The sequence below is a fragment of the Crotalus tigris genome, unplaced genomic scaffold, assembly GCF_016545835.1.
Source record: "Crotalus tigris isolate CLP2741 ecotype Arizona unplaced genomic scaffold, ASM1654583v1 scf7180000018477.2129921, whole genome shotgun sequence".
In the NCBI taxonomy this organism is placed as follows: Eukaryota; Metazoa; Chordata; class Lepidosauria; order Squamata; family Viperidae; genus Crotalus; species Crotalus tigris.
This window is the reverse complement of record NW_024097029.1, coordinates 1,977,948-1,993,327: the sequence shown is the minus strand read 5'-3', so window position 1 is coordinate 1,993,327 and position 15,380 is coordinate 1,977,948. Positions and strand designations below refer to the sequence as shown.

At 38.5% G+C, this 15,380-nt stretch overlaps 1 protein-coding gene across 1 annotated transcript in view; it reads right to left on the bottom strand.

Annotated features, from left to right (window-relative positions):
* Window positions 1–15,380, bottom strand: part of SCN2A (sodium voltage-gated channel alpha subunit 2) — a 121,056-nt gene that overhangs the window by 43,277 nt on the left and 62,399 nt on the right. The window contains 8 exon segments of the mRNA XM_039352798.1: window positions 2,399–2,540; window positions 3,258–3,321; window positions 6,114–6,386; window positions 7,331–7,506; window positions 7,508–7,609; window positions 8,037–8,165; window positions 8,805–8,894; window positions 13,176–13,294. Coding sequence (XP_039208732.1) covers window positions 2,399–2,540; window positions 3,258–3,321; window positions 6,114–6,386; window positions 7,331–7,506; window positions 7,508–7,609; window positions 8,037–8,165; window positions 8,805–8,894; window positions 13,176–13,294 — 1,095 coding nt within the window.

Below are 15,380 nucleotides of genomic sequence, written 5' to 3'. Positions count from 1 at the left end.
TGAGCCAGCATGGCTGGCTCAGGAATTCTGGGAGTTGAAGTCCACGAGTCATAAAAGAGCCAAGGTTGCCTACCCCTGGTCTAGGGAATGAACATAAGACAAATGCTGTTCATAATCTTATTAGGTGAGATGGTCTGACTGTATTAGGTACATGTGTGAGTTTATGTACACGATTACATGTTAATCTACAAATAAACCTACAACTGCTGTAATTATCATAGACAAGACACATCTGGGCTACTGAACTAATACAGATGGAACTCACCTCCCTTCATCACTGAGACTGAGGTACTTCCCCTATCTTAAACATAAAGAAGAGATTAAGGACAACTGGGACATTCCACCTGAGACTTTTCCAATTCTGACAACATGCACAATAAGACAGCAGGGAAGAATGTATGATCCTACAGGCATTGCTTAATTGCAACTCTTTTACCATCAGTAGCCAGGATGACCAATGATGGGAACAATAAAAAAATGAAGTTCAGTAATATCTGGAATGGAAGTATAGATTACCAATCTTTGCTTCACTCAGCTGTATTTCAAGATAACATCAAAAATCACTGGCTAGGGACCAAATTAGGAATGGTGTGTTAAGAATAACATGCTTAACCTTAAAACCAAAATGCTAAGCCACCGTAGTTAATGAAGATTAACACTAACCAAACTTAGCATGTTACTCAAGCAAATGCATTTGCTATTTGATTCTGCCAAGGATGTTGCATAAATATAGCCCATCTGTTATTTCTGTACTTGTGCAATATTACCATTGCTTCTAATGTACCCATTTGGCAAATTTTAATGACTACATTGAGCAGTACGGTGAGTTTGCGCATAGGCAATACACTACCAGCAAAACTTTGTTTTGTAGAGAGCAGTGGGATGCTGGTCAATGTTCTCTATTTCACTTTCTCTTACTCACTTTTCTTCCCATTTCCTTTCGAAAAGCTATCCCTAAGATGAAGATTATGAAAATTACTGAGGTTGAAATCCAGTTCATCTGGAGGATGTTTAACTGAGCAGAGAATACTATCTTACCCCTTCAGTTTTATCTGATTTGTGAAATGAATTCTTTAGAGGTCCAATGTAGGAACAGATGAAATGGTGCCCTGCAGATAGTCAAGTTACTTTGCTCTTATAAGAGCTATAGGAATTATGAGAGCTATTAGAGCTTTTCAGAACATTTGAAGTTTTCAAGTTGCTGACCCTGAAAGTAATATTTGTCTTTTGGGTGAAAAAAAAAATTCAACAGTAATTATAACAATGCATTATAACATGATCCATTGAGCATATGCAAAACACCGTGCCTGGGTGTTTTATCCATAATCTATAGGACTATAGGGAAGGTTCCCACAAACCAGTAATAGCTCCTGGTATCAGGGAAGGGATTGCAGCACATGTTTTGGGTCCATGACATTGTGGCTTCATTTCCTTGGTATCTCCTGGTAAGAGAATCCCTAACTCAGCAAACTTTATGGCTATGGGGGTTAATAACATGAGGCAGTCTAATACAGTTCCATATATTCCTTTCAGAAAATAATAATAATAATAAAGTTGGAAGGGACCTTGGAGGTCATCTAGTCTAACCCCCAGCTCAGGCAGGAAACCCTATACCATTTCGGACAAATGGCTGTCCAGTTTCTTCTTAAAAACTTCCAGTGTTGGAGCATTCACAGCTTCTGGAGGCAGGTTGTTCCACTGGTTAATTGTTCTAACTATCAGGAAATTTCTCCTTAGTTCTAGGTGAAATTTCCTGACAGTTAGAACAATTAACCAGTGGAACAACCTGCCTCCAGAAGCGGTGAATGCTCCAACACTGGAAGTTAGAATGGTTCTCTGTTGTCCAAGGGCTCCAATGTTCATGCCAAAATGATTACCAAAGTTGGATTCCAGTGATGCAAAAAGTGCTGGCTGCATGTAGCCTATCACTATTCCTTTTCAGGCCAGCAAGTCACTCACAGAGGATAGGGACAAGTATTGGGTACTCATTTACATTGTGGAGAATTTGGAGGTCAAAAGGGAAAAAAGTGCCTCAAGATTGCAGACCCCTATTTGTCTCCCATACCCTGCAACCTCTCTCTCAAAATGATCACCAATTTGAAGTCCCACCTATTTTGGAACACAGGCCTCAGTATGTCAAGTAAAGCCTAGAGTAGCCCTCATGTAATGAAAAGTAAGATCTTGTTATATACAATTAACTCTCAATTTAATAAGTAGACTTTGAAGTTTTTTATTTGAGCATTTGCGTATACAACTGTTATGCTTCAGAAGCAGTTCATCATACATAGCAGTTGTGAACTTTTGTTTTCAATTCATTCAGGTGCTTATATTAAAATGCTGCTTTACACAGTCAGCCTCGCTGCTACTACTGGTACTTCCTGCTTACAAAGACCCTCACCAGTTGGTAAAGATTTTCCCAGTAGTCCTGAGTCATCAGCCGAAAGAGTGACAAGAAGGCCCAGCTGAAGGAATCAAAACTTGTATAGCCATAGTTGGGGTTTCTACCCGCTTTTACACACATATATCCTTCTGGACATTGACTAGAAAAAGGAAAAAATTGCCATTTTTAAAGATTATTCTAATCAATGTATGCTTTACTACAGATTGAGGCATGAGCAAGCAGCCTGTCAATTTTCAGTAGAATAAAAATTATACTCAATTGTAAATGTAATATGAAATCATCCAAGAATGCTAATTTACACACAAAGACTGACCACAATTTGATGCCCTCCATCAATTTTAATTTGGCAATGTGGGATGAAGAATTAAACCAGTTAAACCAGTTAAAATGCAAAACATTGGAGGGCATCAAGTTGAGAAAGGCTGATCTTTTTCAATACTAACTAGGGAAAATTATAGATTGGCTAAGCTAAATCCTTAAGGCAGTCTCATAAAATGCAATCCTACCAGATCAGTATCTCTTTAAATAACAGTTCATGACCAGAAACAAAGAAAGAGGTTTATTTTGAGTTTAGAAATATTTCCAAGGTTCAAGATAAATAAATAAAGTTAGGCTGATAAAGAGAAGTGGAGAAATCTTCATACCTCCTCCCATCTCCAATATTTACAGCTTAAATTTAGCTGCAAATATTTAAGCAGCAAATTTCTGCCCCACCCCCGTATTATCAAATTTGAAACACTTCAGATAGTTTTTAAAAAAGCTAAATTGTTTGCCCTTAACCATCCCTTCAACAGCAATTTCCAAATAAGTAATTTATTATATAATAATGTATATATAAAATAGATTATCCTCGTACCCTGCATCTGAACCGTTGCCACACAACAAAGCATCATTTTGTCCTTCCAAGAAGTAAAAGTGACCTATTTGGAAAGAGAATTGGGTACATTTACTTACACTAAAAGTTACTGCTAGCACAAATAAGCTAAACAGACTTGTGGAATCCTAAAGACTAACCAATATATTACAACAATGTTATAGGAGGAATACTGTGTAAGTCTACGGTAGTTAAAAATCAGAGTCTGTCAGGACTGTTTCAAACTAGCACATTTTATTAAAAGGCACCAGTTTTTCTGAGCTACAAGTCACTTCATAAATTGCTTAGGATGACTAAACTAATGTAAGATTGGAATAAGCATGCATCAAGAGAGAGCAAAGCGTGGTTATTCAGATGCAGATTGTATGTGAAACAGATTATAGTTAGGAACTGTAATGTGTTAAACACTCATTTGTTTGTAAAGACTTTGTGAAACAGCCTGACATATACTCTCTCATTCTATGATGTTGGAATCCTTTCTTTGCTCCAAAATAGCAACCTTGAGATCTGTAATCAGTATTCTGGGTGTTTAAAATGCTCTGATACTACTTTCTCCTTGTTTTAAGTCTTGTTGCCAAACCTGTCTCCATTAATTGTTTTGTACAAAATCTGATCTGTTTGTTCAATGTAGCACACAGGGGGACATTGCTCTCCACGAATGCGGTAGATCAGCGTTTCTCAACGTTTGTGTGAGGGCGACCCCTGTCACACAAACGTGCCGCGCATGTGCCGCCCCCACGCGCGCCGCACATGCGCGGCGGCGCCCCCCCACGTGACGCGCATGTGCGGCGGCGCCCCCACGTGTGATGCGCATGCGCGGTGGCGCCCCATGTGCGGCGCACATGCGTGGAGGCGACCCCACGTGCGGTGCGCATGCGCGGTGGTGCCCCGTGTGGCACGCATGCGCGGCGGCGACCCGAGGGGGGGAAATGGCGGATCGCCTTGTTTGGCGACCCCCATAAAATGGTCGATCGACCCCAAATGGGGTCGCGACCCATAGGTTGAGAACCGCTGCGGTAGATGCTACAACTGCCAGCAACGTCTAAAAAGGTCACACTGGAGCCCTTTGGATTTTTGCATCTGCTGGACTTGTGGTCCATCTACATGTCAGAACAAATCTGTAAATCTTTAGATGTTTTTCAATTGCATCCAATCATGGCAAAAAATTTTCCCCAACAACTTTTTTTCCCTGTGTATGAAGTTGCCTTCAAGTCATTGCTGAGGAGTACTTGCAATATATCATCTTTAGCTGTATAAATGTTTTCCTGTATTCTGACATTATCTAAGGATAGCCTTAAAGTGTACAGAAACTATTAGTCTTTGCCACCATTACTTTTCAGGGAAATGAGCAGACTGGTAGTGGTCTCTTCCACATGCCCTCCTCATCCTCGTATCAACGTGGCTTACTCATTATTGGCTGAGGAGAAAGCAAGCCTCCAGTTCAGTGCCAGACTGTCACAGAAGCCAGCTAAAGTCAGATCAAATTTGTTTTCATCATTGGAAAAATGGAACAAGCCCTCATTTGCAGGGGGAAACCTTCCGAGTGCCAAAGGGAGGCTGGTGACTTTCAAATGGCTCATTCAAGGTTCCTCTCCCCCAATCTCTAATCTCAACATAGGCCTCCCCAGCCATTCCTCTTTTGGCTGGATGTCAGAGTGTCTAGAACAGGGGTCTGCAACCTTGACAACTTTAAGACTTGTGGACTTCAGCTCCCAGAATTCTGGGAGCTGAAGTCCACAAGTCTTAACGTTGTCAAGGTTGCAGACCCCTGGTCTAGAACTTTTCTAGCAATTAGGGATTTCTCCCCCCCCCCTTGGAGACAGTGGTTTTCTGATCCACAGACTTTCTTCCCATTTTGGGAGGAAGATCCAAGTGACTGGGAGCAGAAGCAACGGAAGCATAATAGCCATGGTGGCAGGAATATCATGCTGGCATCACTTTTTGCTGATTGAAGAATGGCTGGATAGTATCTCAATTCAGCAAAAAGGAAAGGCCTTTTAAAGGCTCCCTAATCACTTTTTGGGGGCCTGTGTTCTACTAGACTAATATGGCAGTCTTTCTGGAATATGTCACTATTTTTTTTTTAAAAGTCATCCACAATATAAGATGGTACAAAATGTTATTTGCCACAATTTAAACCACAATTTAACACATTTCCTTAATGTTTGTATCATTACAGGTAGTCCTCAACTTAAAACAGTTCATTTAGTGACCATTTGAAGTTACAACGGCACTGAAAAAGTGATTTATGACCGTTTTCACATGTATGACCGTTGCGGCATCCCCATGGTGATGTGATCAAAATTCAGACGCTTGGCAACTGACTCATATTTATGATGATTGCAGTGTTCCAGGGTCATGTGATCAGCTTTTGCAACCTTCTGACAAGCAAAATCAATGGAGAAGCCAGATTCACTTCACAACCATGTTACTACCTTAACAATTACAGTGATTCACTTAACAAGCGTGGCAAGAAAGGTCGTAAAATGGGACAAAATTCATTTAGCAAATGTCTCGCTTAACAACAGAAATTTTGGTCTCAATTGTGAGGATAGGTCAAGGACTACCTGTAGTAGAAAAGAACAAAATCAATATTCCTTGGCTTGGAAACAGAATGAAGTAGCAAACCAACTACATCATTTGCTTGGAATGCACCATATCTGCTAAGGAAAACCATTGGAGGAAAGGTTAAAACATGAAGAATATAAGTTTTAAGGTTTGATTTTAACATTTTATGTTTTAACTAAGATGTAACTGTAAGTTGCCCAGAGTTACCCTATGGTAAGATGGGCGGCCAATACATTTGATAAATAGATAAAATAAATAATCAGTTCTTACTGTCATCACTGACATAATCGTCCCAGTTAAAAGTGGTCACTGTCGTATTTACATAGGTACCATTTTCTCCCATTGTGCTATTGAAGTAGGAAGTGACGTTTATTTCAAAAGTAGAATTGTCAGGTGGCCAAATCAGGCATTTGTGCCTCAGGTTCCCCATGAAAAGTTGGAGCCCTATTAGTGCAAATACACTCAGACAAAACACGGTCAAGATCATGACATCTGAGAGCTTCTTCACAGACTGAATGAGGGCCCCTACAATTGTCTTCAGGCCTGCAAGCCAAGAAAAAGAAAGAAGCAATTTTGATATAGTGTTCAAGACTTCATAAGAATATGTTGATTCAAGTACTTTTTCATGCGGTATGGCAATGAAATGAATTGTCTTTGTGAGTTTCATGAAAAGCCTGATTGCCTATGAACATGAATGAGTAGCTGTTAAGTATATGCTGATCTCCAATTTAATATACAAATAAAATAGATTTATATTTATAGATAAATATACATTGTATGTAATCAGAGAAACACTTGGCCTAAGCAAAACATACAATTTTGCTATCCATGCTACATCTCTATGGAAAAGCACATTATTTTCACTTGCTGTGTTTCTTGCTCAAACCTTTATTGTGAGACCACTTTGTAATGTATTCAACAATGTGCCTCAGTTTATGTTTATTAATAAGTGTATATGATATAAGCTATTTTAATGATACTGGATTAAATCTTATGGTATAGAACAGGTGATGGTTTGGAGAAGGCACACAACTTCTAGGAAATCCCCATGCATGGTCCATGCTATATTTTATGTTCTGCATATTTTACACATTATATTTTTTAAAAAGCATATAAACAACAGATTGCAAGTTTATCTGAAGTGCCTGCAAAAATGATAAAATTTGCATCAATATGAAAGCCTCACTATGTTGTCCTTTAATTTAAAAGTGGAAAGCTTGATGTCATAAGATGCAAATTGTATAGCCACTTACTGCAAATGTCTCATGCAAGAATGTGTTAAACACAAAGGCTGGACTGGAAATAAAATTTAAGCTGTAATATTTAAAAAGCAAAGAATCACATTAGACTGAAAGTAATGTTTTTGATTCTTGCTTTTTATTTTTGCTTCTACTGCGCAGTGAGCAACATGGCTTATGCTTAAAAAGATGATTTCATCTTCCATAGAGTTCTAAAAAGTCAGCCTCTGGGTTTAACCTAGCTCTCACCTGGAATGACTGATATTGTTTTCAATGCCCGGAGAACTCTGAATGTTCTCAACGCTGAGACATTGCCCAGGTCCACAAATTCTGTCACATATCTGTAATAGGGGAGTTCACATACAAACACAATGACAGCACACAAAAAACAGCTGGAAATACCAGGGGCCTGGCACTTCGTCAAGCCACTCCTTACCTGGGATTACAGAAATAGTTTTCAAAGCTCTCAATACTCTGAAAGTTCGAAGAGCTGAAACATTGCCTAGGTTTACAAATTCTGTTATATACCTGTAGAATTAAACCACAGTTATTCAGAATTGAGGCAGAGCTTAGGCTACTTGCTGGGGGTTTTTTAATTAACACCTTGTCTCTCTTTGCTGCAATTGCCTTGTATTTACTAATATGCTTTCCTGACCTTCAAATTAAATAAGTCAATGCATAAATCATATTGTTTTTTATTAGTGAAAATTAATTTGGGAATTTGAGAAGTGGTGTATTAATTTATTATAAGCAAGTGGCCAAACACACTATTTTGCTCTATAGCCCAGACTGCTTCTGACATGCTAAAAAGTAAATAACATGAATAAAGGAGATTAATTTATTGTTATACAAAACCTTCAAAATACTTTTCCTTCTTGAATAAACCTTTCTCCTGAGATCACTCTCTATTAAATGCTTCAAAAGAAAAATAATCAGAACACAATGAAACACTTACGCAAATGTTATAACTGTGAAATCCAACCAATTCCAGGGATCCCGGAGGAACGTGAAACCTTCTAAACAGAAGCCCCTTGCAAGAATTTTTATTAGTGATTCAAAGGTATAAATTCCAGTGAACGTGTATCTGAGGAAAATTTCAGCACAAAAATTAAAGGAAAACAATTGTTAATCGTACTAACTATATATACAACATTTTCAAAGGTACCAATTAAAAATTAAAATGGAGAAAATGCCAGAAATTTAAAATAGCAAATGATTCTGTTCTGGGGAATAAAGAAACGACCTGGTGATAATTCAAAAGGACAAAAAGCAGATGGGAGCAACAGTTCCACTTTATGTTATATTTAACAAGTGAAGTTTCTGAAGGAAGGAAGCTGCAAGGAATTAAAATCCAATATGCAAGGATAATACATAAAAGCTATAGCCAAGTAAATATAAGCTTGCAAATGATAGAAAATACATGTATTTCCACTAGTGAGAATCATGGCAATGGAAATACTTGAAATGAAGGTAGCACTGTAACTCACTGAATAGAACATAGGCTTTGCTTTCAGGCCCAGTTTACATCATATTTTCTTATGCATAAACTTAATGGGCACTAAATAATATAATCCAGGACAACTTACATAATTTGTAAGAAACAATGCTATGAAACTCATTATTGAAGTTTGCTTGCCATTAGAATAAGTCACTTGATTACTGTATATAAAAAAACAGTTTCTGGATTTGTTAACATGTTGAATGGAAATAAAATTTGACTTACTCTACATTCTTTGTCCATTCTGGAGGATTACTCATGGTCATAAATACACAGTTGGTCAAAATAGTGCACATAATAAGCATACTGAATAATGTATTAATAGTTAAGGAAAACATACTTGAAAACACTTCCTAAAAATTATCACATCAACAATGTATTTTGGCAATGTATTTTTCAGTTAACCTTTCTATATTTAGATAATGCTCAAAGAGAATTTCCAAACTTTTCTACATTGTTCCAGGTTTTTTTAAAGTAAACTTTTAAATAAGCTGAAATTAAAAAAATTAAATTGATTTTTATAGAAATGAAAGATGGAGAAAAAGTTGTTACCTCTTTATTAAAAATAAAATCAAGTAGTTGCAACAACATGTTGGGGCCAGTATAACACCCGAATACAAATACGTTGACAAGGCCACAAACAGAAAGGACAAGCAATCAGGGAAGAACATTTTGACATGGAGGAAAAATAGTATTCAGCTCAATATCCGCTGAATTTTTATAGAGCTAAACTATGCTCTATAACATTAATAATTCTGAACTATTAATGTTTTAAAGCTCAAATATAGTCTGACATTTTAGCTTCTGTAAACTGACTTAAAGTTAGATTTTATACTTTTCAAAGGCAACTTCGTATTAGCCCCACCCTTCTAAGGTAGTCCTGGTGGAATAATTAGATCAATTTTTTGTTCTTTTAGGGAGAATGCAAAAAACATTTGACTGGCTTCACAACAATTGCATGCTTATTAATGGAAGGACTTAAGAAAGTGGTGGTATGACGGTAAGAACAGCAATTTCAGGAGTGTCTGCAAGGGATCCAAAAAGTCAAAATGGTGGCCACAGTCAGGTGATTAAAGCCCTACCCTTTTTTTAATTGTGCATTGTGACACAGGTAAAAAAAACCAGGACACTGGTAGTATGGTCATCATCTTGACTTTTTTGCTTTCCTTCATGAGGTAATGGCTGAGTCATGCAAATAATAATTCAAGATTTGTGTCATCAACAGTATAGAATTCTTCCCTGTCACCATCTTACTAGAAATGTTTTCTTGTCTATGAGGCATTAAATGGCCACATGATGGCAGCATAAAATAAAACATGTTGAGAGCTGCTTTATTTGAAGGGTATTACATGTGCATTTCACCTTCCTAGTGGGTGCTCAGAACAGTATATAAGGGATTATTGGGATGAACTGCTAAATTAGCATACATAATTTCTATTTACATTTTGGTAAAGATTTTCAACGTGATGATTCTTAAGAAGAAAGAGGCTTCTGCCAAGGAGTATTGGGTTCCAGGACCAGAGGCCTTTTCTGAAAATTCATGGGGATGTAAAGAGTGGAACTGGGGGCCTCCTTCTTCTAATAAGAGAATCTTAACATTTAGTTTTTTATATTTATATATATATATATATATATATATATATATATATATATATATATATATATATATATATATATGATTGGAAATAAAAACAAAAACATGACTCTTGGGAATATTCATGTTAGTCAAATAGTAATGATCACCAAGAGAGTATCTATAAAAATAGAATTTTAATCCACCGAGCTTTCGTCAAACACAATTGACATCGTCAGGGTTAAAAGGTAAGTGCCGGGGGAGAGTCTTATATACAGCTGTTTAGTGTCTGCTTCCGGCTCCTGGAGCGTGTCATAGGCCCCAGCTGATCGGGTTGGGTCTCCAGCCTACATCCCACATTACTAGTCTGCATTCTGTCATAAGTTGTTTCAGAGTTGGGAGTCCAGATCTTTTTGCCTTCCTTGCTCATAGCCTCCCCCCCACCACCATCCCACACACGACTTCCCTCTACGAGTGGGGGTGGGCAATTATCACTTTCAGTATCCTTACAAGCCTCACGGCTATTTTGGTCTTGTTTATCCGTCTCCCGGAATTGTGCCCTAGATTCATAACCCCCGCCCATATTGTTCCTCCTCCCCTCCTTCTTCCCCTGGGTTCCCCTGTACGGTCCGCTGTTCGTTCCCACACGCTCTGTCTTGCGCACCGTCAAGATGTTTTTTGTCGTTGTCCTATTGTCAGTGGCTCGTTGTTCCATCCGTTGCCGGTGGGCAACGTTACCGTCCGTCCTTGGTTCTCCATTCCCACTCCATACGGTGCTCTTCCCCTTTAATTGTAGTCGCTGTTTCATCCCATAACTTTGCGCTGGGGGTGTCGAAGGGGGGTGCATTCTCCTGCTGGATTGCGATCGAGTTGTCATGCTGTGTCTGGTAGCCTCCTCATGGGGGGGTTCATCGTCGTTCTCCTCATCTCTACCGGACCTGGTTGTATTCCGTTTTTCTTCCAGTTTCTCGAATCTCCATCCATTTCCATTCCATCTCCATGCTGTTCCGTTCTCTACGGATCGTGGCGAATCCGTCCGCAGTTGTCTGCCAGGACTGGTCTGTAGTTGTTCCAAGAAGGGGGGGCCATCAGTGGGGGCTGCATTAATGTGATTACATGAGGAGGGGGGTCGAGCGATGTCTTCTGGATAGTAAGTCTTTGAATTAAAGATTTAATTAAAGGGGAAGAGCACCGTATGGAGTGGGAATGGAGAACCAAGGACGGACGGTAACGTTGCCCACCGGCAACGGATGGAACAACGAGCCACTGACAATAGGACAACGACAAAAAACATCTTGACGGTGCGCAAGACAGAGCGTGTGGGAACGAACAGCGGACCGTACAGGGGAACCCAGGGGAAGAAGGAGGGGAGGAGGAACAATATGGGCGGGGGTTATGAATCTAGGGCACAATTCCGGGAGACGGATAAACAAGACCAAAATAGCCGTGAGGCTTGTAAGGATACTGAAAGTGATAATTGCCCACCCCCACTCGTAGAGGGAAGTCGTGTGTGGGATGGTGGTGGGGGGGAGGCTATGAGCAAGGAAGGCAAAAAGATCTGGACTCCCAACTCTGAAACAACTTATGACAGAATGCAGACTAGTAATGTGGGATGTAGGCTGGAGACCCAACCCGATCAGCTGGGGCCTATGACACGCTCCAGGAGCCGGAAGCAGACACTAAACAGCTGTATATAAGACTCTCCCCCGGCACTTACCTTTTAACCCTGACGATGTCAATTGTGTTTGACGAAAGCTCGGTGGATTAAAATTCTATTTTTATAGATACTCTCTTGGTGATCATTACTATTTGACTAACTATATATATATATATATATATATATATGTAGGTCTTTGGTTGTTTGGGTTTTCTCCCGCGTAAAATTGGAAGTGTCTTGGCGACGTTTCGACGAAGTCCCATTCGTCATCTTCAGGCTGGTGTTTTCAGCTTCGTGCTTTGAGCAGCAATGTGTGGTCTTAGCTGTTTCTTCCTTTTAACTGCCAGAGGGGGTATGCGAAAACCTCAGAAAACATTCCCCACACAGGTACAACCAAGCTGTTCATTAAGAAATTTCTAGAACATAGCTATTGAGGGCAAGAATGTGGTTGTAAGGCTCAAAAGAATATTTGTGAACAACTATGACCTGGATTACTGAGAATCTCCTCAGACATACAGAACAAAACACAGGGAGCAGCTTAGTAAGAACATCTATTGAACATTCGTCATTTATACCGTGGATAACAAGGAGACATCCTCATGGTTTATTGGATGAATACAAAATGCAGCATCTTACAAGTTATAGATGAGTTTCAGCAGACATAACTTCTAGACTGCTCCAAATTTATATTTTGAACATCTGTTTGTCTGAAAATAACTGTGAAAGATCTAATAAATCAATTTATATATAGCACGGATCCTGAGAATTTAGCAGAAGATTCAGGGATATTTTTCAAGAGGGACACTCAGTTCACATGGAAATTTGATTTGTCTTGATATGCCTAATTAGAGCCCCAGGAATTGGAAATGGCTCTTCCAATATAAACAAAATCTCCCATTTATCTCACTGCAGGGAAAGAACGATTGGCAGATGAATTCATTTTAAGAAAAGGTGCATATCCTTATTGATTTTACTGAGAACCTCTTGATAACCATCTAAAAATCACAGGGTCAAGAGTTCAAATCACTGTGTTTAGTATAATAAAGCAAAATTCAAAAGCAGGATCAGAGAAAGAAAGGCTGCAGACAAGAAATCATGGGGGAAAACAGAAATTAAAAAAGGAAGGCTTTTTAACATCTTTTTTTTAAAGCTGTACACTTCATGAATGGCTGAAGGGCAACATCAGCAGAATTGGGTAAATAAATAAAATAAAAAATGAAGAAATGAGTAAGAGGCAAAAAGAGAAAATGCACGGGCAAAGGAGAAAAATAAACAAACAAAGCCTCCATAGTTTAAATAGTCAAAATATTGAAAACAGAAATAGCATTATTTCAATCATTATGAATTAAGAACTCGAAAAGGATATGAATGTACCAAAATCTTGATAGCTATTTTTCTAAGAGGGTTGAAAGGAGTTAACAGGTATACAGCAGATGTGGCACTGAATCGGAATATTGCCTTCCCTCTATTCAACACTATAAATGTCTAGAAAAAAAGTAACAATAATGGAGAAAATTGGATTCAGAACCTGTAAAATGGGTTCTGCATTGGTCTGTCACATATACAAAAGAATCTATTAAAGCAGCAGTTACAAATATAGAAGGTAATCTTTCTGTCCCACTATCTAATCTTGTTCAACCAACATGATTCGAAGTGGATTCATCAACTAAGCAAATACTGTCTCTAACATGGAGCCAGACATATACAACTAGATAAAAATCTAAATATTGTACACTATATTCAGGAGCAAAACCTAGATTCTGACAGCATGAGAAAAGCTTTTTCTTTCTGTGGTTTTAATTATAGACTAGTTTCTCAACAGCTTCAGTTTCGGTCAGTAACTCATCTGTTCCCTCCCCCCATCGCCAACATTTTAATCTATTGAGATCAATGGCTTAGACAAGTCTAGTAACACTATAGAGTTCTTCACTACCAAATAAGGAAAGCTCATTAAAAAACTTCTTTTTATCAGGACATGAGTCTCAATAACTAAACAGTATTGTAAGCTGCACTTGGTAACTTTTCTATGCCTGGGAAAGCTGCATTAAAAAAAGATGATATATGGTGCACCATGCTCGTACTTCACTTTGTAACTGTGATTATATTTTAAAAAATTGTTATGCCTTCCAAAATCTTTGTAAAAATTATGTAATATGTGGAGGGTCCTGCAAATCCAATAAATGCAGATAGGGACTCTAATTTTACTAGAGTTTGGGAAAATTTATTTTGAATATATTCTGCTTTCTATTTTGGGTTCCCCTCAAATTCCAGCAATTTCAGGACATACTCTGTATTTTGTTAGCATAGGATAGGGGAACTGTAATTGTGTTCCCCATTGAAAGAAATGAAGAAAAACTGTATATAATATCTGCAGAGATTTATTATTTGCTGTGTAGAATTGATAAGTTGGAGCATATCTATTTGCTGGGAAAGGGATGTAGTAGATATAGCAGTTGCTTAATCTTCAGAAAGTCTCCTGGTAGCTCTCATCCATGAATTAGAACTCATTGGTATGAATTTAAAGTTACAATTATCTTAATAAGAAATTGACAGATGGTAAGTTCAGTATCATCTGCATATTGATAGTATCTAACTCCCAATGAATCAATGACCTCTCCTCACAGTCTCCTGTCTATAATGAACAGCAGCGGAGGAAGGATATCCACAAGTGACTACCTGATGGGCTGATTTCAATTCCCCATCCATCACAGATTGGATCTGCTCCCTCATAAAATAAAAGACAGCACATCCAACTCCCAGTCCTCTAAGCAGCCTAACAGAATGACCTGGTTAATAGTATCAAATACCCCCAAAAGATATAATAATACTAGAATGGATGCATTCCTTAAAAGCGTTGAAGGTTATCTACCAGAGCAAAATGCATTTTTATTCCACAACTGAATCCAAACTGAGGATATGAGCACCCTATTCACTCATCAGAGTTCACAGATCAAAAGGAGTCCTAGATAATGTTGCTAGCCATGCTTCGGGCATCACTTCTGATTCTGCCCGTGAATAATCAAGATTACAGAGAATGTGAGCAATGTTAATTGCAAAATCTGGTGACAAAAAGTCACAAGACTTTTTCCTGCTCGTATTTCTCTATTAGGAAGCACTCAGATTTAAACAAGTTCCTCCCCACACTTAAAGTCACAGGTGGTAGGCTTGACCATACAGGTAATCCCTGATTTACGACCATTCATTTAATAACCGTTCAAAGTTATAAAAATTATTTTAAAAATGCAAAGACTGACCCTTGCATTCATGACTGCCACAGTATCCCTCTGGTCATGTGATCAGAATTGGCAACTGACATGTATTTAGAATGGTTGCAATGTCTTAGAGTCATGTGATCACCATCTGTGCCTACCCAGGGGGCTTCCAACAAGTAAAATCAATGGGGGAAGCCAGATTTGCTTAACAACTGTGGTGATTCATTTAACAATCGTGGCAAAAAGGTAATAAAATTGGGCATGATTCACTTATTAACCACACTGCTTAGAGAAAGAAGTTCTGGATCCAGTTATAGTGAGAACTACCTGTAGTTCGTACCTACTTTCCTTTCACTGGC